At 38.4% G+C, this 22486-nt stretch overlaps 1 protein-coding gene across 1 annotated transcript in view; it reads left to right on the top strand.

Moving 5' to 3' along the window:
- Positions 1 to 1539: 1539 nt before the first annotated feature.
- The window catches only part of MTMR12 (myotubularin related protein 12), a 28814-nt gene continuing 7867 nt past the window's right edge, over positions 1540 to 22486 (top strand). The window contains exons 1-12 of the mRNA XM_009587635.1: positions 1540 to 1733; positions 3267 to 3366; positions 6917 to 6971; positions 8165 to 8304; positions 10123 to 10195; positions 11442 to 11572; positions 12234 to 12327; positions 14880 to 15003; positions 16202 to 16264; positions 16811 to 16904; positions 18080 to 18186; positions 20373 to 20497. Of these exons, the coding sequence (XP_009585930.1) occupies positions 1540 to 1733; positions 3267 to 3366; positions 6917 to 6971; positions 8165 to 8304; positions 10123 to 10195; positions 11442 to 11572; positions 12234 to 12327; positions 14880 to 15003; positions 16202 to 16264; positions 16811 to 16904; positions 18080 to 18186; positions 20373 to 20497 (1300 nt within the window). The remainder of the gene's footprint in view (positions 1734 to 3266; positions 3367 to 6916; positions 6972 to 8164; positions 8305 to 10122; positions 10196 to 11441; positions 11573 to 12233; positions 12328 to 14879; positions 15004 to 16201; positions 16265 to 16810; positions 16905 to 18079; positions 18187 to 20372; positions 20498 to 22486) is intronic.

Genomic DNA, 22486 nt, shown 5'->3' with positions numbered 1-22486 from the left:
TGAACACAAATTTCCTGTACCTGTTAACTTCCATGTAGTTGAGTTTTAAAATTGGGGCGAGACTGATAGAACAGTGGAAATACTTCAATCCCTCTTATGTGGAAAATAGTTAGGTCGACTGGGAAGTTTCCTTTCATCACGATAGTGTGACTGCCGTACCGTACTAGGGCAGACTAATATCCTGTCTCTTCTATGAAAGAGTATAGGCGACAGGTATGTTCAGTGTGATACTTCCTCTGGTAGACCCTGTCAGAAGGTGGGAAACAGCAGTTCAGACACTTCATGAGCTTGAGGTTATATCTAGGTAACATTTGAGTTAATGGTGGACTTGTTGGTGAACTTATGGAGCCTTGCCTTCAAGCTGTTTATACTTCTGAATTGCAGCAAGATTTTCTGTCAACCACTGTGCAATACAGAACAAAATAGCAGTGTTACGCTGTAGTCCTCCTTGCTTGCAACCTCCAGATTCTTTGGGCTTGTCCTTGTTTGCCTGGAAAGTTGTTTGAGACTTTGAGTCTCAAACTTGAGATAAGCTGCTGCATCTGGGTTAGGGGAGCCCTACAATAAGAAAATGCAGCAGGCAGAGCTGAGTTTTGTTCTAGCCCCAGCTTGTTTAGTCATCCTCAGATACTTGGGGGACACGCTAGGTAATGTTCAGAAAAATAAAATTAAGTTAGCTTTAAACTGCTTGTAAGGTTGGTTTGTTTGAATATGGAAAAGAAACAGGAACTCTATTCATGTTAATGTATGGCAAGATAGAAGTAAGGAGCGAACAGAAAATGCTGTTTATTAAAGGAACAGAAGTGATTTCCGCTGTGAAACCCCAGAATGTCTGGAAAAGCAGCGTTTTTGACATCTGACTAAATATAACCTAGTTATGCTCTTCTATATGGAACCACAGATCAATCAATGGTCTGTTGAGAGCGAGACCGTAGGATGTTGATATTAGTGACACACTTCCCCTCAGGACAGACTTGGCTACCCTGCAGGAAGTGGGGTGAATACTAGGGTATAAAGTCAATGTTTTGACATGTCTGATCATAGACTAGGAATATTTGTCTATGGAGACATAGAAACAAGAACCAGTGAATTGCTTCATGATTTCTAACTCTAATATTTCAAAACTGAAAGCATTTACAAGGCTAACAAGCTGGATCATAATTTTCTTAAAAATCTTAATTTGAATAAAAATGTAGGTGTTAAACTTGATTTGAAGCTTAATGTTACTTTTTGCACGTGCGTTCTTGAGAGTTAAGTACTTCATGTTAATTCTTACAGGATATTAGTTCTTGTATTAGCCCTTAAATTTTAGGAGTTTGTTCTGCTTTATTCTGCTTGTCCCTGAAATCTGGAGTGTACCTCAGGCTGCTCAGAGGTGAGGGGAATTTTCATACGTCTTCTCCTTTGTTTCTCAAATCGTGCATTGCTGTTAACTCATAACCACTGCAAGTACTTGTTGCTTGTAAATCTTGGTACAATATTGTGTGTTCCATAGTGATCAATTTTAAAATAGTGTGGCGCTCCTTCTAAATCGGGGTGATGGAATTGAAGAGTGGCATAAGGAATAGGAGTTACAAAAGTGGACAGCTGGGCTCTGGGCTGACGTGGGGGAAGCCGGGCGTTGAAGTCAGAGGAGATGGACAGGACAATGTAAGGAAAGAGGAAAGGATAAAAGATGAAATGGACATGGAAAACATGCGCTATGATCTAATGGGCTATTGGATAATGGAGCTGTGAAAGGAAGGAAAACAGGCGTTTAGAGATTATTTTCAGCACTTTATTTAATTAAAGTGTAGTAAGTATCTCCTCTTGTCGTGGTTTAACCCCAGCCAGCAACGAAGCACTACACAGCTGCTTGCTTACTCCCCCATGGTGGGATGGGGGAGAGAATCGGAAGGCTAAAAGTGAGAAGAGTCATGGGTTGAGATAAAGACAGTTTAATAGGGAAAGCAAAAGCCGCGCACACAAGCAAAGCAAAACAAGGAATTCATTCACTACTTCCCATTAGCAGGCAGGTGATCAGCCACCACCAGGAAAGCAGGGCTCCATCATGCGTAATGGTTACTTGGGAAAACAAACGCCATCGCTCCGAACGTCCCCCCCTTCCTTCTTCTTCCCCCAGCTTTATATGCTGAGCATGACGTCGTATGGTATGGAATATCCCTTTGGTCAGCTGGGATCAGCTGTCCCAGCTGTGTCCCCTCCCAACTGCTTGTGCACCCCCAGCCTGCTCGCTGATGGGGCGGGGAGAGGAGCAGAAAAGGCCTTGACTGTGTGTAAGCACTGCTCAGCAATAAAGAAAACATCACTGTGTTATCAACACAAATCTGAAACATAGCCCCATAGTAGCTGCTATGAAGAAAATTGACTCTATCCCAGCCAAAAGGAGCATACCTCTGGACTGTAGGGCATACAACATGGGATTAGGCTTGTTTGATCAAGAAATAGTATTTCAGAAAATACCAAGTATGTATTCTGGTTCCTTTCTGAATACAAAGTATATGCTAAGCATGTGCACAGGTATTTCCTCTTTTGCATGGAATTCCAGTGGAACTGTTAGACGTAAGTTTGATTTATTTTACGCAGGAATACTGTATTCACTTGTTGGAGCACCACAATTAACTTGCAAATATTTCAGTATACAGTTTGACTTTTACAACAGGTAAAGATAAATGTATAGTTAAGAAAGCTATCTCAGCCCTGTATTAGTCTTTTAGTGAAGTATAAGTAAATAAGAAAAAATGGATGTTCACAGCAAGCCTCACCATGTAGAGCTTTCTTGTGGAGAGGTTACTTGTGGAAAACTGTGTAACAGCGTTAAAATATTCTGTGTTCTCACAGCACTACTATTTTCTGTCAGCCTTGAAAGAATGTATGTTTCAGCCAGTGCTCTTGAAACCCTGGAAGTGATAACTGGTTCCTTCATAACTTGAATCTAATAAACAATGTTTTTCCCAGTATGTTTACTAAAAATCTTGTTTTCCATTGTTGGGATTACCTCTAGCACAAATGTCTGGCTATGGATAAACAGAAACATTTTTGTAGGGTAAGGTAGGTTCAGAGCTTACAGCATATAATTTGCAGCAGCAGACTGTATGCACTGTCTCTCTCCTGCGAGTGATGAGCAATGTCCAGTATCAATAGGCCTATATACATATTTTGCAATGCTGATTGAAAAAAATCCAAATTCTGTGACAAGATCAGAGTAATCTGGATTCTAGCATGCAGGGAATGTTTTTCACTTTTTACTTATTTTCTGTCCATAGTCGTTTACCTCCCTGTGGAGTGGGAGGTAAGGAATTGCTCTCAATTGTGGTGAGAGCTCTTTGTCCTAGAGCAGGAATCATTTGGGATCCTTCTCCTGCCGTAAGTGTTAGGACCCTCTTAATGTAGCATAACTGCTACTTGACCTTACTGCCTTAAACTCGATGTTGCCTCATATGTGGTGGCTCTTTTATGCTTCAGCACTTGGGGAAGACACATCTCCCCAGACAGACTTGGGGAATATATTTTAGCCCCTTTAAATATATTTTTGGGGCAGAGCTGAATGTAGTCCCTGGGTATTGCAAACTGCGCAGTTGTTCCCTATACTCAGGTAAAAACCAAGCAGAAGAGAAGAAGAAGAGGTGAGCCTTCCCTTAAGAAAAACAGTTTCTCTGTGTTGTCTTCCCCCTACTGAAGCAGAGAATCTGCAAGGAGCATGGTGTCTCCTTTCCCTGGCACTTTATGGTTTCATAGTGCTATCAGCTGAAGTCGATTTGAACTAACAAGAAGAATGATGCATTATGAATTAGTATGGTGTGACATGTCAGCCTGCAGTTTTGGTATGGTTTGGTATTCTGTACTGTTATAATTGATAACTTTGGGGTGTTGCTGTATTGCCTACCACTGTTTGCTCTGATAACCTGGAAAAAGCAATGTAGCACAAGGTAAGTAAGTGCACAGGTTGGAAGCATCTCTGAGCAAGAAGTTTCTAAAACCTTCAGCAAAGTTGAGGTCTTTGTTTCTGTCATTTCTGCGGCAATCCAAAGTTAATTTTCCTCATTTGCATGGTGTCCTATGGGTAGGTGCTTTTAGCTATTGCTGGTAGCAGGGTTTTTCTGTGTTGTGTCTGAGTAAGAAGTGCCAAGATGCTGCTTGGGGCATTCAGAACAGAGAAGCTACGGATGAAGAAGTATCTATCTAGAGGTGTGCGTGGCTTTCAGTGGTCATATATGGAAAGTGCTTGCATGCTTAACTTCAATAAATGGTCAGAGGGTGAAGTTTCCTGAGGTCTGAGTGGTTTTAGTAGCTTGTGGAAAGGGAGGGACTTGCTTCTGCTGCTTCCCTTTTGTTTCTGTGCTCATCTGACCTGTTGATGAGCCAGTTCTGCTAACAATAGGCAGTAACAACAAAACCAAATGTAGCACAAGTACAGACTTTCCAGCTGATCTTATGAACCAAATTACCTCACCATGTAGTCAGACAAATCCAGGGATAAAAGGAGTGGGTGGGTGAGTATGTATGTATCAGTATGACTGATTAAAGGGGTGTTGAAGAGCATGCATTTTAGTGTCAGCGGGTTCTTAAGTTAGTCCTAAGACTGTGTTGCCCCAAAACTGAAATCCATTAGAAAAATAAAGTTGAAACAGAGTGGAGATACTAGCTAAACTTACAGGTTCCTACACAACTTGCACTGACTCATGGTGAGTTAACAACTTTTCTTAATAAACATCTGGCCTTCTCTCTTAAAAGAGCAAATACAAAATGTGACATTAGTAAAATTTAATGTATTGGAAAATGAGCGCAGCGGCATGGATTCTTCAGCAATGTTCATGGCTTGGATGCTGGCTATCCCTAGTGCATATGTATGAAAACTGTAAAATATTTATGATATTATGGGGAATATAAATGTTGACTTTCAAGTAGAACTCTTCTGGAGGCTCAGCTCTTGGAAGCTGTTGTATGTTATAGGAATTCTGCCTATAGTAAGCACTTCAATGTCTGTGGATTTTTGTCAACAGAGTGAAACTGGATTTTATAAGCTGATCTCAGTGTTTGACTGAGGTCTCTATTCTGCTGTGATGCTGTTTAACTAAAATTCTAATTCCTTTCAGAAGATAACCGATTTAACTTGTAACGAAAACCCAAACCACTTGTTCAAAATTTGCCTCTATGATCCCTGCTATAAAAGCTTCATTGCATTTTAACAAATTGGTGTAAGCTCAAAGAACCTCTTTGGGGTCAAATTTTTTTTTTTCCTCAAGTCTCATCTGCCAACACTAGCATAAACTGGTACTCATAGCAATGAGTACGAACATTCAAGCAGTGTGTATACATCAACAGTAGTTACTACATGCCTTATGATATCTTCCAAAGTAGAAGTTACTGGGAAAACACCTAGTTAGTATACTGCTTTACTGTTCTGTAGCAGTGATTGTTGGCATATAGTTTGTGAGCAAACCATGTTGCATTTAGTTGCACACAAATAGTGATAGTAGAAGGCATAACTATAAAGGCACGAGTAAATCCAAAGTTCAGCTTAGAACTACCAGTGGTGAAGAGACAACATTGGGAAAACCTGTATGCATTTCTGCTCTGAATGCAGCAGTGTTTGGCTTGAGCCATGTTTGCAGAGTAACTTATTTAGTTGACAAGCGTGAACTTTGATTAAAATTTACTTGTACAACATCCAGACTTAGAAGTCAAAGGCAGCAAATTGTGTTTTGTTTTCTGCATTAGTTGCCAGCTGTAGTTAACAAATTTCTTTCTTCACACCACCACCACTTTCATTTTATAACCTTTGTCTCTTTCCAACCTGTCTTGAATGTCTCTGCTGTTCTCATGACATGGTTTCCTGATGGTTTTAGTTTTGTTATGCAGCCTTCAAGCTTTGTTTTTGGTCTTCTGAGTGTTGAGAGCAAGTGTTTATATGAATGGCAAAGGAGGGTTATTTTTATAGCTCTCAGGGGCTTTTGTTTCTCTGTATTTAATCCAGCAAAACTGTTACTGCTTATGTCTCCTTTTGATTGCTTGCCTTGATTTGCAATATCTGACTCTGGATGTTAGTGACAAACTAAAATTGGCTTGCTTACTGCTGTGGCCCCAGGGGGGGTTTCCAGTTAACTAATAGTTTTCCAGAAGGACTCCAATGCATGTGAAGTCATTCGGACTTGGAGGAGGAAGTTCTGAACCGGCTGAGCAGGAAGGGTGTAGCATGTCCTCTAGTTTAATAGTCTTTCGGCTGGAGATTTTAGCCCAACTGTCACTGCCTCCAGGCTAGAATAAGTGATACGGAGAATTTAATAGGTTTGTTTTGTGCAATTTGGGTCCAAGCTAAAGGATATCCTGTGACTGATTTTACCTCTTGGCTTTGAGATTCTGAAATCCCTTTCCCTAAAATCTTGGTAGTACTGGTTAAGTAACTTTCGTATTTTGATTGCAATAATACATGTAAAAAAATCAGAAACAGATAGTGAAGGATGAAGCTTGAAAAACTGTGAAGGGTACATTAGAAACAAATGTTAAGTCATGCCTGGAAAAGCTTATGAATGAACTCTGGGAGATGGTGTCGTAATACTAAGTTTATGCTTATCCATTTACATGTGCTGAGAGAACTTTAAAAGTATTGGTAATGCTTTATTTCTGTCTGTTACTTACACAAATAACACATTTCCTTTCTTGTGTTCACAGCTGCATGTAACTGACACTGTGGGTGTCAAACCATGGACTTAATTATTTAGCTAGTAGACTACTGACCTTTAGTCAGTAGGAGCACATTACAAACTTACTCTCCTTAGTTTAGGAAGTTTCTTCCTTAATTTTAATTTGCCTATTTGCTAGAATGTGAGGAATTTAAGAGGGAGGTTGCTGTTATTTACAGCATGTGTTGAAGGTACAATCTTTGCAAAGTAATAATTACTCTTTCTCTCTTTAGGAAATACACATAAAGGAACCCATAGAAAAGGAAGTAAATCCTCGCTTATTACCAGGTAACTGTTGTATATTGTATTATTACAATTAAATAATTAAAAAATTAATCATGTAAACAATATTTAAATATTCCCATGTCTGCAGCAAACACTCATGTGACATCAGTGTTCCAAGTAGTAAAATAGAGGGTTTGGTGTAACAACCCACACAAGTTGAAATATTTTAAATACCTGTATCTGCATGGGTTGTTGAAAAACTCTATAAAAATTGAAATTTTTCAATTTCAGTAAGCTGCATGTCTATACTTCAGTTTGCCCTGTTTCTTAAAATATAAAGTTGTGTGGTTTTTTTGTTTGTTTGGGAACTGAAGACCAAGAACTGGTGGAAACTTACTTCCTAATTGCTTTGCTTCTACTATGAGTTACTTAGGTCTTTTGACGCCTCATTCACTGTTAAGATTTTTTTTTTTTAATTTACAATTCTTTCTTTTTAAAAAATCTTTTCCAAGATGGGGAAAGATGACATTATGAAGATAAAATACAAGTAAAAGCTTAGAATAAACTAGTATTGTTCTGTTGGGTTTTCTGCACTTTATAGGAAAGACCAAGAGTCTGGCTGATTATACCTATTAAAACCTGTTTTTACTTTCTTAAACTTGAAGCTCAGTTCCTGCTAATTTTAAGATTAGAAATTCATTGACCGTTGTTTATGCAAACTTGTGTTTTAAAACTTTAAAATAGCTCTGGGACCTGTAAAATAAGCAACATCTCCAGTCAAAGCTATGAAAAATTAACTATGATGAACTTGTAATAAGCAACTCAAATGTTTCAGCATTCTTAGAGTTTAGCAGTAAGGAAATTGGAACAGTTTTCAACTTGTTTATTGACTACTCTTCAGTGGGCTTTGGTTTTTTTTCAAGTATATGCTCGTATGGTTGCTCTTTGCAACTCCACATGTTGTTCTCCTACTGCTTAGAGTAAGCCATGATACAGGTACTTCTGGTTACAGAACTCCTAAATGTGTGTAGTGGAACAGTCTTCAGTCCCTCTTGAGTAATGTTAATAACGTGGAAGGCTCTCAGTGTACTGATTCCAGGAGCTGCCTCTTAGTCTTTTGGTATAACAGTGATGAAATATCTTCAGGCATACAGTTGAGAAGTTGTCAGGAAGCTAATGCTGAGTTTAAGATAACAGTTGAAATAATTTGGTTACAAATGTCAGTTATGTTGCAAGTCAGTGTTTCTTTTATACAGGTGAACTGCTGCTTTGCGAGGCAAACACGGTATACAAGTATATACAAGAAGATGGGTCAAATCGTGGCACCTATGGGAAGCTTGTATGCACAAACTTCAAGATTGCTTTCCTTGATGATGATTCTGCTTCAGATGATAATGTAGGAAGACAAGTCTTCTAATTATGACCAAACAGGCTCTGAAGACATAGTGATCTATGACTGAATAATCATGTCTTTCCCTTCTATAAGGATACAAAATGAATATATAAGTTTTATACAAGATTTATGAGTTTTAATGGCTGCAGACTAATTTTAATCAGTCTGCATCTGCTTGGTCTATGCAGATCCTTCCTCAAGCTCTAATGACAATTTAAGTAAAAATGGTGCAAGCCTGTATGTGGACACTTATATTAGACATAGTTTATAACTCTTTATATCTTGTGAGTTGGTAATTTTGTGAAGCTTAAGTTAAAAGAATGAGTTGTTTTGAAAATTAAATCAGTAGTTTGCTTAAACCCGATTTCTGACTGCTTGTCTAGTAGCAATTGCAAAAGCATGAATGTCAAATGTACTTCTAATGTTGTATAAAATCTCTGGCTTGACTTTGGGTTACATCTGCAGAACCATTTCAGGGCTGCACAAGACTGAGTAAGGTGATATTCAATGGAAATGCTCTAGGTAATTGTTTGTGTGGCTCAGTAAAGCTCTGAATTATTCCATTCAAAGTCAGATGTTGACTGCAAAGATTTTAAAACCTGGTACTATTTAGCTGGCAAATATTAATAAAGCTAAAAAGTCCCCAAATCGTAGAGATGAGTTGAATCTTGTTTCCTTTGTTTTAGGTGCTCAAATTGAGCTGTCAAAGGGGAATGGTAATGCCACACCTTTTTTGGTGTGCTTAAGCATCTGAAACAGTCTGGTCCATCTAGGTGATATAAGTGAAGGAGAGCCTAGTATATGGCTCCTGAGTGAAAGGTGATCTTGACAGTAAAGAATAGTGAGAAGAATACGATTTGACACATGTTGATTGTAGTTGGAAGTTTCTTGGGGTAAAATTTCAGGGAGTTTAACATTTTTGGACCTTCTGGAATTAGTTGGGACAAAGCTGCCCTTTCAACAGATCACGTAAGATTTATGCTAAAGTTGATGGTACCATGCTAATCTTTGTTCCATCACTAACTTTAAATCTTTATAGCATGCCAAGTCAGCTATATGTCTCTTAACAAAAGTTCGTTATTAGCCACCTGATTCAGAGTGGTGCAGACCTGGAAATAACTTGAATGAGGTTAACTGTCTTCACAGTTGTCTTCATGTAAAATGTAATTTGCTGATGTAGTGTAGATCAGCCTTCTGGTAATAATATGTAATATTTAACATAACTATGTTTGATTGTGGCATCACTCAAATGTAGTTTTTAACTCTGAACTCATGGAATGATAAAAGTGAAGGGAGCCCCAAATCACTTCCAGTTTGGCAAAACAGTAGATAAAAGAATTGGGTTGTCTGTGTTTTCATTTTACCCAGTGATAAATCTGGCTGTTATGTTGGAATATTCTTGGGTTACTTGTTCTTTTAAGAGACTTTCTGTTTCCTGCCAGGTTCCCATAGCAAGGAAACTTGTCATAAAAGGGCTTGGATTACATCAAGTTACTGTATTTCCTGTTTACTGCAATGATTCTAGTTTGAAAAGTGACTCTGAATAGAAATGCATGCTTTGGAGCTACTTGAAAAGTAAAAATTCTGTCTACATTTCAAGCATGGCTGAGAAATAAAACTGGATCTGCAGTTTATAAATGATGCCTGTGTAACCTGCATCTGTCTGTATCTTAGTAACTGTTCTTCAGTGTTCTGCCTTATACAGCTTATAAGAATAAGAAGTAATGCTGATGTTGAAATAGGTACTGAACACATCCTTTACGTGTGAGAAGGTGCTACTGCTTAATAATGTGAGATTTCTAAGAATTTTTTTTGTTCTAGGAGCCACAATTCCAGAATAAGATTGTAGGAGAAAATGACATAACCCTGCAATGTGTAGATCAAATCTATGGAGGTAGGTCAGCTTCCTCCTCTTCGTTTAACATGCCTCACACTTCTAAGTGTCTTATAGTGCTGGTGCTCTTTGTACACGTACATCCTTTTTAGAAAACTGATAGAGTTGTCACTTCGGAAACTAGGATTGGGTAGTCTGGAAAAAACAGCTGCAGTTATATTTAATGATGAAATGACATAAGAGATCTATCAGAACCCAGTCTTATCCCTCAAGCTTGTCAAAGCTACATTTTGATTAATTACCTTGCTGGCACAGACGAAACAATTCGTTCAAAATGTCATGATTCAAAGCAGAGTGTACTGTGAAAAGTCTCTGAGTAAGATTGGTGCACAAGGATCTTCCAGTGTATCGACTATTTCTATAAATATGGAGGTATTCACTTCATTTGAGCAGTGGCACTGCAGAGCAGTATGGGTACCAGATTCCCAAACAATACCTTTTGTTTGTCTAAGGGAACTTTGTTTTATGAGATTCATGATGTCTTCAAAATACCAAAGGAGAGAGAAAACGACGTTTTAATTTACAAGTAAATCAATGAGTGTTTTGCAGCAGGGCTTACAGGTGTGCCTGTATGGCTAAAAAAGGTAAACAAGAATGGGGCTGGTAACTTTTAAGTAGTGGGGAAGGCTTTACTGAGAAGCCTGACTTTGGACTAGTGTTAGAGTATTCAGAGTATTTCTGAATGGTGGTGTGGATTCATGAAGGAGTGAACTAGGGGCAGACTAGTGGAGTTTGGTTATGAAACACAATTTAGTTTTGTATATAATGGCCTAGCTGGCAGCACTTGAAGATGTGAAATGATACATCCTCAAACAGAAGTGAACAAAGGGCTCTCTTGGGGGATTTATGGTGGTTAAAAAAACGCAGCAATTTTTTTTTAGGAACTTAGAATGATCTTGTTTGTTTGGGGACTTTCCCTGAGGCAAAACTAAGCTATGTTCTTTATGCATCTCAAAACTTTGAGCTTACTGTGCAGTCAGCATGTGAACAGAAATAATCACTGAGCAGCTGGCTTGCTGTAAGTTTGGTTTCTACCTTGCAGGAAGTAGTTTGAATGGGTTTAAAAGAAAAAAGTTGAGTATATTAGCACAAGAGCTTGCCAGTCTGTTGTAGGATCCTTGTTTTGACTACTAAAACTTGGGCTTAAATTAGTTTCTTGAGAATTTCGAAAAGTCAAGCAGGGGTAGCTTTATCAACTGATGGCAAAGTTCTGTTTTATATTTACTTAGACTTTTTAATTTTGTAGTTTATGATGAGAAGAAGAAACTTCTAACTGGACAACTGAGAAAATACCCGGAGAAGCTAATTATCTACTGTAAAGACCTTAGAGTATTTCATTTCTGCCTGAGATACACAAAAGAAGAGGAAGTGAAAAGGGTAAGTATAGTAACTTAATTTGTTTTTTTTTTTTAAACTTAGTGTTGGGTGTTTAGTTGTGGGGATGAGGGAAGGATGAAATTCACCCTGAGAGATCCCTTAAACTTGAAGTGTTTTCTGATCATTCCCAACTGAGAGAGAAAGTAAGACTTTGATTTCTAGCTAACCTTACTCATTAAGTATCATTATGTATAGCCATTAAAAGATCAGATGCACAGGCTCTTTGAAGAAAACTGCAGCTTGAGAGTACTACATGAAATTAGATTTGTCTCAGGCAAACTTGTGAAGCTGTTCTGTTTATGATACAATTTTATTACATTTTAGACTTCAGCCTTTTTCATGTGAAAGCAGTTATTTTCCTGATAACTTGGGTTCTTTTCACAGGTTAATCTGAACTCCAAACTAGGAGTCTACTACCTTTATTTAAATAGTAAGAGTCATTCTGAAAGTTGAACAGATAATACTTTTTTCATTAAACCAAATAGGTATAGTGTCTTGCAGACAATGGAGAAGGCTTTCTAAAGGTAAGTTTTCAGCTGTTGGGAATAGAACCCATTGAACAGTTTTGTTTAAAACCTGGGAGAGGAGAGTAGAAAAATCATGGTTTTTATACTGACAGTCTTAGTCTGTCTTTGGGTGTTAATTTTTGGTCCTTTCCTAGATCGTCAGTGGTATAGTTCATCATAGCCAGACTCCTAAGCTGCTTAAACGCTTGTTTCTGTTCTCGTATGCATCAGCTGCCCCAAACAACACAGGTAAATGTTTTTCTATTTTTGGGTTGTATTTGTTGCATACTGTTAGTTCCTTAAACAGTCTGGGACATTTAGCTGAGTTTGTGCTTGGCTCATGACTCTGCCCCGCTGGCAGATAGCCTCAGAAGATTCATTTTTCTCTTGTTATGCATCATTAGACTTGTTGGTAAAAATCTCTAAATTGTCTGCTGCTGGTTTCTGTGTCCCTCAGTGTAGTTGCACAGAAATTTTCCAAGCAAGAGTAGCGTCACTGGATTGAAAACTTACTGTGATCAATATGTGCAAATGCTTTTCATGTGCTTCTGACTAGAGTGCTCTCATCTAGAAAATGTTTTGCTTATTTTATCAATGTTTTTTCTGTACTATTGCAGTGAACCAAACTTCCTGCTCTTAATTCTTAAATTATTACATTTTCAGTGGCATCTGACAGAGTATTTCCCTTTTTGCTCTTATTTGCAAGTGATCTGCTTCTCCCAGGCAACTGCAAAAAAAGCATAGGTTTGTATAGCAAGATTCTAGTGGACATCTGACTTCCTCTTATAGCTAACTTATTACATAATCTCCCCACTTGATCAAACTTGGCTGAATAATATAGTAAGCTGCAAAATTCAAGATAAAAAGTTGTCAGTGCACTTTCTAGCATTTCATAGTTCAGACTTCAACTGAAGTAATAGCACTGTTTTGAACTAGGAACCTGAGTCGTAGTGCACCAGGAACGCTTGCTCCTTTCACAGAGGGAAGTTTTGATGTACCCAAGGTATTAATCTTATCAAAATATGTCATGGAATTACAGAATCATTGAGGTTAGAAGAAACCTCCAGAGATCATTTAGTTGTGTTCCTATCCATCTCCCCTTGTTTAAAGTAGGTAACCACAGCAAGCTTACCAGGGTCCTGTCCAGTTGGGTTTTGAATGTCTCCAAGGACTGACACTCCACAACCTTTCTGGACCACCTGTTTCATTATTTGACCGTCCTCACAGTGAAAAAGTTTATTATGATGTTTAAATGGGATTTGCTGTAGTTCAGCTTGTATGCACTGCCTTTTGTCATGTCACTGGATATCCCTAAGTCCAGATCCATGTTCTTTACTCCCCTCCACTGCTTCCGTGCCCAGTGAGGTGTTTGTACACACTGGAGGGATTTCTTGCCCCTGTGTGCCCCTGCTGAGCCTTCTCTTCTGCAGGCTGAATGATCCCAGCCCTCATCATATCAGGTGCTTCAAGCCCTTTAATGATCTTAATGGACCTTCACTGGGCTTATTCCAGCAGGCCCTGTCTTGTACTGGGGAGCCCAGCACTGGACATAGCAGGCATGGCCTCACCAGTGCTGAGCTGAGAACAACAATCGCCTCATTCAACCTATAGGCAATAGTTTTCCTAATGCAGCCCAAGAATACATTGGCCACCTTTGCTGCAAGGGCACGTTGCCGGCTCAGGTAGTTTCTGCAGGCTTCATCTGTAACTGCTCCTCAGTTTGAACTACAAGCATCAGAAAGACTGTAAGCTTTTCCAGGTAGAGACTAAGCAAATGTGAAGCCTAGTCTTTATAGCAACTTTGAAGTGTTGTGCCAGAATTCTTTCATATTTTAATAACTACCTTTAATAATAAATGCCTAGGTCTCATTCTTCATGAAGTTGTTACAGGACAAACCAAATAGACTTTAGAAATTGGGTTTTATGCCTCTTATGGTCTGATACTCTTAAAATCTTAACTTGTCCCTTAGAGCTCATTAATAATGTTCTGTTTCCAGCTGTAAATAATTTCATCTACCTTATCTTTTTACAGTGGAGAGTTTCACTTGTCATTGTATCTTCTGCGGAAATTCTAGCTGTCTGGTATTTCTGCGTTAGCTGATGTTGCAGGATGCTTAATTATGATGGGTGTCTAAAACAATTGGCCTTACTCCATAAATTATATGGTGGTTATACAGGATCTGAGACTAAATCTACCTGCTGTCGTAAATGTCGCTGAGGTGACTAAATAGAAATACGGGAAAAGTTCTCAGTTGAAATGATTAAGACTGAATTGCTGTAATCAATTTTCTGCTGTAATCAATTTTCTGCTCTTATCAAGTGCCTGAAATTTCTGTTCAGTGCAAAACTCCTATCCATGACAAAAGAATGAACTTCAAATGAAATGCAATATCTGAATTGCAGAAAGGCTTTTTGTATGATTCTTAATTCTACTTTTATGTCTATGTTATTAGATGCCAGTCAGCTGCGCTAGTATACAATGGTATTTGCTGCATAGCAACCTGGGTTTTAGGCTGGATGTGAGGACAGCCTCAACTGTATGGAAGTTCTGTAAGAACTGATTAGTTTCTGTAAGAGAAACTATACCTGAAGTTATTAGTTAAAGCAGTATTTGACAGAAGGTTTGTTAAAGATCAGACAGAAGCAGTGTGTTGTACAAAGGCGTTTTATCTTTCACTCAAGGCTTTCTGTACACAAGAGGTTTTGCTTGCTTACCTTAATGAAAACTAAATACTTGATTTAGGAACGCTTTCGTGTTAGAATTCCTGATAGTCTACAAACTTAACATTATTGTCTGACAGATGGAAGAAACCAAACTGTGATGTTTGATACCCTTGAGGACTGGCGTGATGAGTTGGAGCGGACCAAAGGGAATGTGAAATACAAAGCAGTGACTACCAACGAAGGCTACAGAGTCTCTGAAAAGTAAGTTTGCCCTGGTTAATAGTGAGCTTTGGATATACATCTCAGTAAGATTTGCAAAAATCAGTGCCACCTTTGATGCTGAGCATTGCACAATTGTTTAGGATTTTTTTTTTTAGGATCTGGTTTCCATTTTGATTTATGGGATACTTTTATTTGGGACCTCAGGATGTCATCTTACACAACCCCTGCTCAAGCAGGGTTAACTTGAACATTAGGTCCGGCTACTCAGGACCTTGGTCAGTCAAGCTTTGAATAGCTCTAGGGGTGGAGAATAAACCACCTTAAAATGGAATAGAAAATATGTAGGTCTGGTATACCTACACTTTTGTCATACTTACTGGTTAGGACAACATTTTCTCAGTCCTGTACCGTTACTCTGGTAAAATTTCCCGTTACACACACTTGAGATTTTCTGTTGTTTTGGTTGGGGGACTGGGTGGGGGAAGAGTAACTAGTTTAAAGTGTATCTGCAAAATGTGCTGGTGGAAGTCAAGTTGCATTGCCTTTAGTGGAAGGCTGAGTTGTATACTTCTACCAGTTTAGCTAAGTAGTATCTATCAGTGAACCCTTTAGGATGTATACAAGGCTTTGTGTACTACTGTTGTTTAATAGTCAAATCCTGAAGTGTTTTACCTTGGAAACAAATTTCACACCAATTTTCAAAGAAGTCTTAACTATTTATTCTAGAACTCTGTCTTGAGAGACCCAAGCTGAGGTTAAGTACTTACCTTTGTTGCTTCTGTGGGCCTTGAACACAAATAGTGTTGGCTGATACTTGGAAATTCATGGTATATTAAAAGAGACCCTTGAATTGTGATGCAAACTGCTTGCAAGGCATGGAAACAGAAGTAGTTGTCTAATAGTAGAAGGGTATCTTTTGAAGCAACAAAGAGTGAGAGAACCAAGGCAGTCTTAGCAATCAGTCTTAGATGTTACAATTAAATGTAGGACTTAATTGGAAAGGCAGGGGAATGTTGCAGTGAAAATAATGAACAGTCAAGATTGGAAGAAAATACCTTATCCCAGCTGAAAATAAAGGGAGGGTGTTGAGGACAATATAACTATCTAGTAGGAAGGATTACTGTAGCTGTAAGAGTGAATATATAATCAGCTTGTGGGCTAGAACACTCACCATCATTAAAAGGAGCTTGGAGATTGTTCAGTTTTTAAGTGCAAGAAACTTTTTTTGTTATCTTAGGCTGCCTTTGTATTTTGTTGTTCCCATATGCGTTTCTGAAGAGAGTATCTTGAAGTATGAATTGTAAGTATATATGCATAACTGAGGGTAAGAAATCTTACTAAGAAGGCATAATTTCAATGAGTATTTCAGATGTTACTGCATATTATTTTTAGAACTTGTTTTTAACAGCTCACACTTACACCTAGCATCTTTAGAAGGGGAAATAGAAGCTGGAAGGAGAGGTGCTCAAAGTATTCTATGTTCCCCTTGAACAATGTAAAGCAAAATGGGGGTTCACAGCCCCAATTTACTTACATCAGATGTTTAATGACCTGTAGTCTTCATATACTAGTCTGTCTACCCACCAGCCTGTGTTTCATGAGACTGAGTGCTGACTGGCACCTAGCTGGGGCAGGATGTAGGGCTTGGAATGCTGTTTGGATATTGAAGTGAAGATTGTGAATGTGCAGATAAGTTGAATACCTTCAGTTGCCTAGCTTGGGTACTGGTAAGTAGTATGGCTGTGATGATGCAGCATTTTTACAAAGCCAAGTAGCCTAGCAGAAAAACTAGTTCTACCAGTCTCAACAGAAAATGAAGTTAAATACACTGTTTTGCGCCCTGTAGCAAGTTGGCTTTGGCTTCCTACCTCATACCAGAGTTTAAGAACCAGCAAGACAGAGCAGATAGAAACAAGGAGCAAAGTAACCTCGCTTATGAGGTCTTACCTCGCTTATGAGTTGTTGCATGTCCATCAAGTTTGCCAAGGAAAACCATATTCACTTCATGCTCTTAAATTACTCAGTCCATGGAGAAGACAGTGCTGTACTGTCCTGCCCAATTTGTCCCTTCAGGTAGTGAACTTCCAAATAGTTTGGTTCACTTTTTCTCAGATGGTCAGCCAGACAAATTACAGTGGCTGTTACACAGAAACAGAAGTGATTTTTTTTAATTGCATCTTGCATTGTTCAGAGTCCTTGTATAACTCTTCTAATTATTTCCAAATCCTTTTTGGGCAGCTACTGTCAAAATAGCTTGACCATATTAAATCAGTTTGAGAAATCAGCAGTGAAAGGACAATAGTCAATTTTTCCACTTTTGATGATTGTGATGTTTCTGCATCCTTCTGAGGTGCACCTCTTGGCTGCTGTATATTGGTAGCAGAACTCTAACTTCCTGATTTGACTTGTGTAATATATTCATGATGAAAATGATTCTGACTCCCAGTTTCAAAGCAAGTTTAAAGATCAACTTCAGAGCTTCAAGGTGTGAGTCAAGAAATTACATGTAAAAGGAAGTAAGATGCTTTGAGGACTGACTTGCTACAAGGAATACCTCTAACTACGCAATCTGATTTAGTTGTGGAGTTCTTGTTTAATATCTTATTTCATATGCTTAGATGACCCTTTATGTGTGGCTTACATGGAAAGGCATGACAGTGTATATATAGTGAGTTATCTCGAGGCTGAACTATAAGAACAACACTACTATATCTGTGTGGAGAAACTGAGGGCTAATATATATGAGTTAGTTACAAGAGCTGTCTTGCTGTGGCATATCTTCCAATGTAATTTGGCCATAGACATTTTGATCAATTTTTTTCACCTATAAGCACAGTTGAGAAAGTAATGTTCTGACATAATCTGACATTTTATATTTCCCTGTGCCTGTATAAAGCTTAACTTAAAAGTTGCAAGTGATAACACAGTGTACTGAGGCACGTAGTTTTGGTGCAGTTGTAGAAGTTTGGTTCTACTGATGGGTTTACTGAATACACCAAAAAATTTAATAAAGCACAGCATAGAGAAATTTCTTGTAATCACTCAGTCACTTAAGCAAATATTTTGTACGGAACAGTTTACCAATTTTTATCACCTGGTATATGTCTTTCTGCAGATTTGGTGTTGGTCTTGTCATAACGGTGCTGCTCTTCTCAAAATGTCTGCATTTCCCAAAGAACAGGATGACAGCACTTCACAAATGCAAAAAGCCTTCTTGGATGGGTCAGTAATAGCTATTCTGTCCACAACACTTTGCTTGGTATGGACCTTGCTTCTCTTTTTCCATATATGCTATATCTTTAAGCTTGCACGCATCAGGAAACAAGTTCTAGATCTAAAAGTAGTTTTTTGTAGTGGAATGGGTTTAAGCCCTTGGCCTAGCAGCGTTGGTCAGTTGTGCAGGACTGTAACATCACTGAAGGCTTATTTGCGGAAATACAGATATGTATATATCAGATGAATCTCTGTATAAACTGTGCCTTGTTATTAGGTAAAGCAGCACCAGAGCCTGTAAGTCTTAAAGTACAGTTAAAGTATCATTAGCTGATGGGCTCAATTGTGTTTGCAAGTGAAGTCTAGACTCCATCTCTAAACATGAAATTGCAAGCCAAATTCTAAATCTCTCTGAAATCTGTTGTCTTCTCAGAACTAGATTTGTATTCTTAAATAACTTTAGATAAAGTGACCTAAAATGACTGAGACAATCTAGCAGTTCGCTAGTGCTACTTTCAGATGTGATGGCAGACAGGACTTTGCTTCAGCTGAGTTAAGGAGCTGAATTAGCTCAGCAGTCTGAAAAATGCCAAAGTTAACGTAAGGGGAAGAGCACAGCTGCCTGGCTGAGAGTTATGGCAATGACTTGTTGCTCTTTTTTTCTGGTGTTTTTTTGGGTGTCCTGGAGAGAACTTCTCTTTTAGCAGCAAGCTATTAGATCAGGCTAGTATGGCCATTTGTACTGCTTCACTGCTAGCTCCTTTCTCCTCATAGGTGGAGAACCTGTTAATCACACCAAACTAACAGGAAAGATCTTGATAATGCTCTTAAAACCTCTTTTGTTTTTAAAAATAATTATACTTGCATGGGAAAGGCTTTTGACCCTTCCTGCAAATCCTCTAATGTTTCTCCCCTGAAATGGGAAGTTTACATGACTTACAGCTCTTTGTAATGCTATTTCATAGTGTGAAAGTTAAGTAGAACTACTAGTAAGCTGTAACAAGGTATCAACTGATATTTTGATCTCTTGTCTGTGGCCATCTGGACTTGGGGTAGTATCGGTGGTTTTCTTTGCTATAGACTACTGGTGGTTAACCACTAATATTTAAAAATATAACTACAAATTGTCCATAAGGGTGTGTTAACATGCCATTGTATTAGTCTGAACTCAAGCACACAGCAGATGTTTACAATTAACAGCTTCTTTTATTGAAAAAGTTGTTTAGAGCCAGATCTTCTAGCACAAATTGTTTATTTCAATTTGGAAGAAATACTGTAATTGACAAATGATTGCTTTCCCTCAATTCTCTTATCTGATGCATTTTCCGGTAGGTCTAGTAACCTGCATTTCTGATGTGGACTCCTGTAGTTCTCACTTAAAGCAGGCTTCTGTACTACAACATACAGGAAACAAAGTACTCTTGTCCTGTCTGGGCAAGTGCCCCCAAGGCTTCACTTCTGAAATTTGAGGTAGAGCAGCTTTTCCCAAATCTTGACAATAAAAAGGCAGCATGGCAACAGAGATACTTACTAAGCTGATGCTCATCTGAGCTCTGGAGCCTGAATGAGAGGGGACGTTCTGGGTCCAAAACAAAGCTTCATCTGGCCTGGTATTTTTTCCTCTCCTCCTAGGGAAAAAATGAGCAGATATGTAGGGAAGTACAAGTCAGGTATACCATCTTGTTTGAGTTTTGTTTTTTCTTTCTTTTACTCATGTGTTTCATTAGCAGACTTGGCAGCTAGGTATCAGAATGTAATTTGGTTGGTAAAAGTCAAGAAAAATTATAAGTGTGTGCTGGGAGGTTTGGGTGTTTCTATCCATCTCGTCTTTCTGGATTAACCTCTAAATAGCCTGCTAGTAAAGTAATTTTGGTGTGTCTAGTGAAGACAATACTAAAGAAGCAGTAGTAAAAATCAAGTAATGCTTGTAATATTCATCACTGCACAAATATGCACAAATATCATTTTGTCAGTGTAACAGTTAAGAGCAGCAAAACTTGTAAGAAGCTTGTAGGCAAGCTTCCAGCCAGCATTTTAAAAATGCATGGAGGCCATTAGCTTTCCAGGATGTGTATCTTTTCGTCTTACAGCTGTTTTCCAAACCATGCCTATTAACTTTGTTTTCAATGATAATAGTTGGTGCACTATTTGACTTGTGAAGCAGAAGGCTTTAATCTCTTGATGATTTGATTTAGAATCTATAAGACAATTAGCAAACCTCCCTATGAACTCCTGAAGACAGATGACTTGTCAAGCAGCCTTCCATCTCTGCAAGATATCCAGACTGCATACACAAGATTTAAACAGCTGTTTTTGATAGGTAAGTCAAACTTTAGTCTTTTTGTCTCTAAAGTGACTGAGATGTAAAGCATAACAACGCTGTTTTATGTCTTATGAATGCAGTCCTTGTCTTGATTGGTGTCTTGCTTTTGACAGTGGTTAGAAGCAGACTTCTAAATATGTAACTGAAGTCTGTGCTTATGACTGGTGCGTTAATGGAGATTTGTAGTTCTTAAACTTATTACTTCTTGCTAAGCAGTCACAGTATCTGAAAATGACTTTTAAAGAGAATGACTATGGAGTTTAAATGTTAGTTGGATTGAAATTTATGGGAGAGATTTTTCAATCTTCTGTGGTCCATTGAAATTGAATGTTAAGTGTTAACCTTTTAAACCTTTGTGCTATGTAAAGAGTTGAGACTAAATGCTAATTAATTTTTGCCTTAGTGTTTGTAACAAACTAGTCACATCTCAAAACATGAAGCGTGAGCTTCCTTAAAATTCTGTCACTCTGGCTGTAGGGCTAAACATGACTGCTGTAAATAGTGAGTCCACTTGAAAGGAGTAAAAATGGGAGCCATATGAAAATATAATCCAGGCTTTCAGACTCTTTTCTGGGATTCCTTAACTATTTTGCTGTCATGAAACAGTACTTTGACCTCACCTCTTGGCATGAAAAAAGCTCCACACCACTTTGCAACTGTAAATGTTGCAATAACCTCTGTGTAGTGGCATGCTGAACGCTGGAGCAGTTAACGTATGGCTACTGATGTTGGGCATAATGCGATTGATCATCATTGAAGATCCAAGCTTTCCCCATCAAAATCCTCTTCAAGCAGCTACCTACTTTGCTTAATGAGGTGATCATCACCCCTGGGTAGGAATTACTGGAGCATGAAATGCTGCAAATGTGTGTGGGGATTGTTTATCCAAATGCAGCTCCCAACAATATGCTAAAGGCAAACCCAGGCTTTCAAGCACAGTTGAAAAATGGGCAAAATGGGCTAAACCCTATAAATCCCTGCACCCTGCATTTGTCACCCTTAAGATACACCTAGCTTATCTTAAGCATTATAACCTAAAGGGCTCAAAGAACAGTTGCTTGTGAAAATGCACCACAAAAGCAGTTTGCCTAGGTACTCTGTATCTGTGGTATGATGTCTGTTGTTAATATTGGGTAAGATCGTAGGCATAATAACATTGCCATTGTCTCCAAAAAGGCTTTTGTTTAAAAGTGTTACGCTTTTCTGCTCGCATAAAATGAGAAGGTTTCAAGAAGATCCACATCCTCCTAGAAAATATACTGGTGCATTTTTGTGCAAAATACCTTGATTAAGGGGTAAAACAAGCTGCAAGTGTTTTGTTGTGCCTCCTGTTTTGACTTGGAGATTACTTTGGCTGGGGAAGAACTGCCAGACCAAGCAATTGTTTGTAGAGGCCTGCATGCAAGTGGTTGAGTCTAATTGTGGTTGAGCATGATTGAACAAAACAACCAAACAGCTACTTAATGTGACTACCCAACTTTTTGGAGTAAAACTCTTCTATGCTGTCCATAATGTAAGAGAACTAAAGAAAACTTCAGTATGGAATACAAATGTTATCGCTATAGATGAAAGCCTGTTATTTCTACAGGGAAAAAAATCAGAAATCCCTTTTCCTTGGTATCATGGATTCTGGGTGATTTTGAAGGATTAGAAATTGGTACTATAATTTTGCCTTGATTCAGAATGGACAGAGGTTTTTCAAATAGTGATGGCAGGCTAAATGGAACATGAGATTTGGGTACAAGGGAATATTCTAAAACTCGGATGAAAAGAGTGTGAACTGGGGAGTAAAGGGTATCTTACCTGAAGTACTGTAATGTACATGCTTTAAAGGGTATCATACTTAAAGGTTGGAAGTGAATTAGAAGATATTAATCAGAAAAGATTGGAGAAAACTACATCTAATATGAACAGAACTGACTAGGGAGCTTTGAAGATACACTCTAACGCTTATTTTGTGGAGAACTAGTTTCTATGGCCAGGGTG

The sequence above is a fragment of the Fulmarus glacialis genome, unplaced genomic scaffold (assembly GCF_000690835.1).
Source record: "Fulmarus glacialis isolate BGI_N327 unplaced genomic scaffold, ASM69083v1 scaffold29921, whole genome shotgun sequence".
NCBI classification, from domain to species: Eukaryota; Metazoa; Chordata; class Aves; order Procellariiformes; family Procellariidae; genus Fulmarus; species Fulmarus glacialis.
Note: the sequence above shows the minus strand (reverse complement) of the source record. Positions and strands in the feature narration are given on the sequence as shown.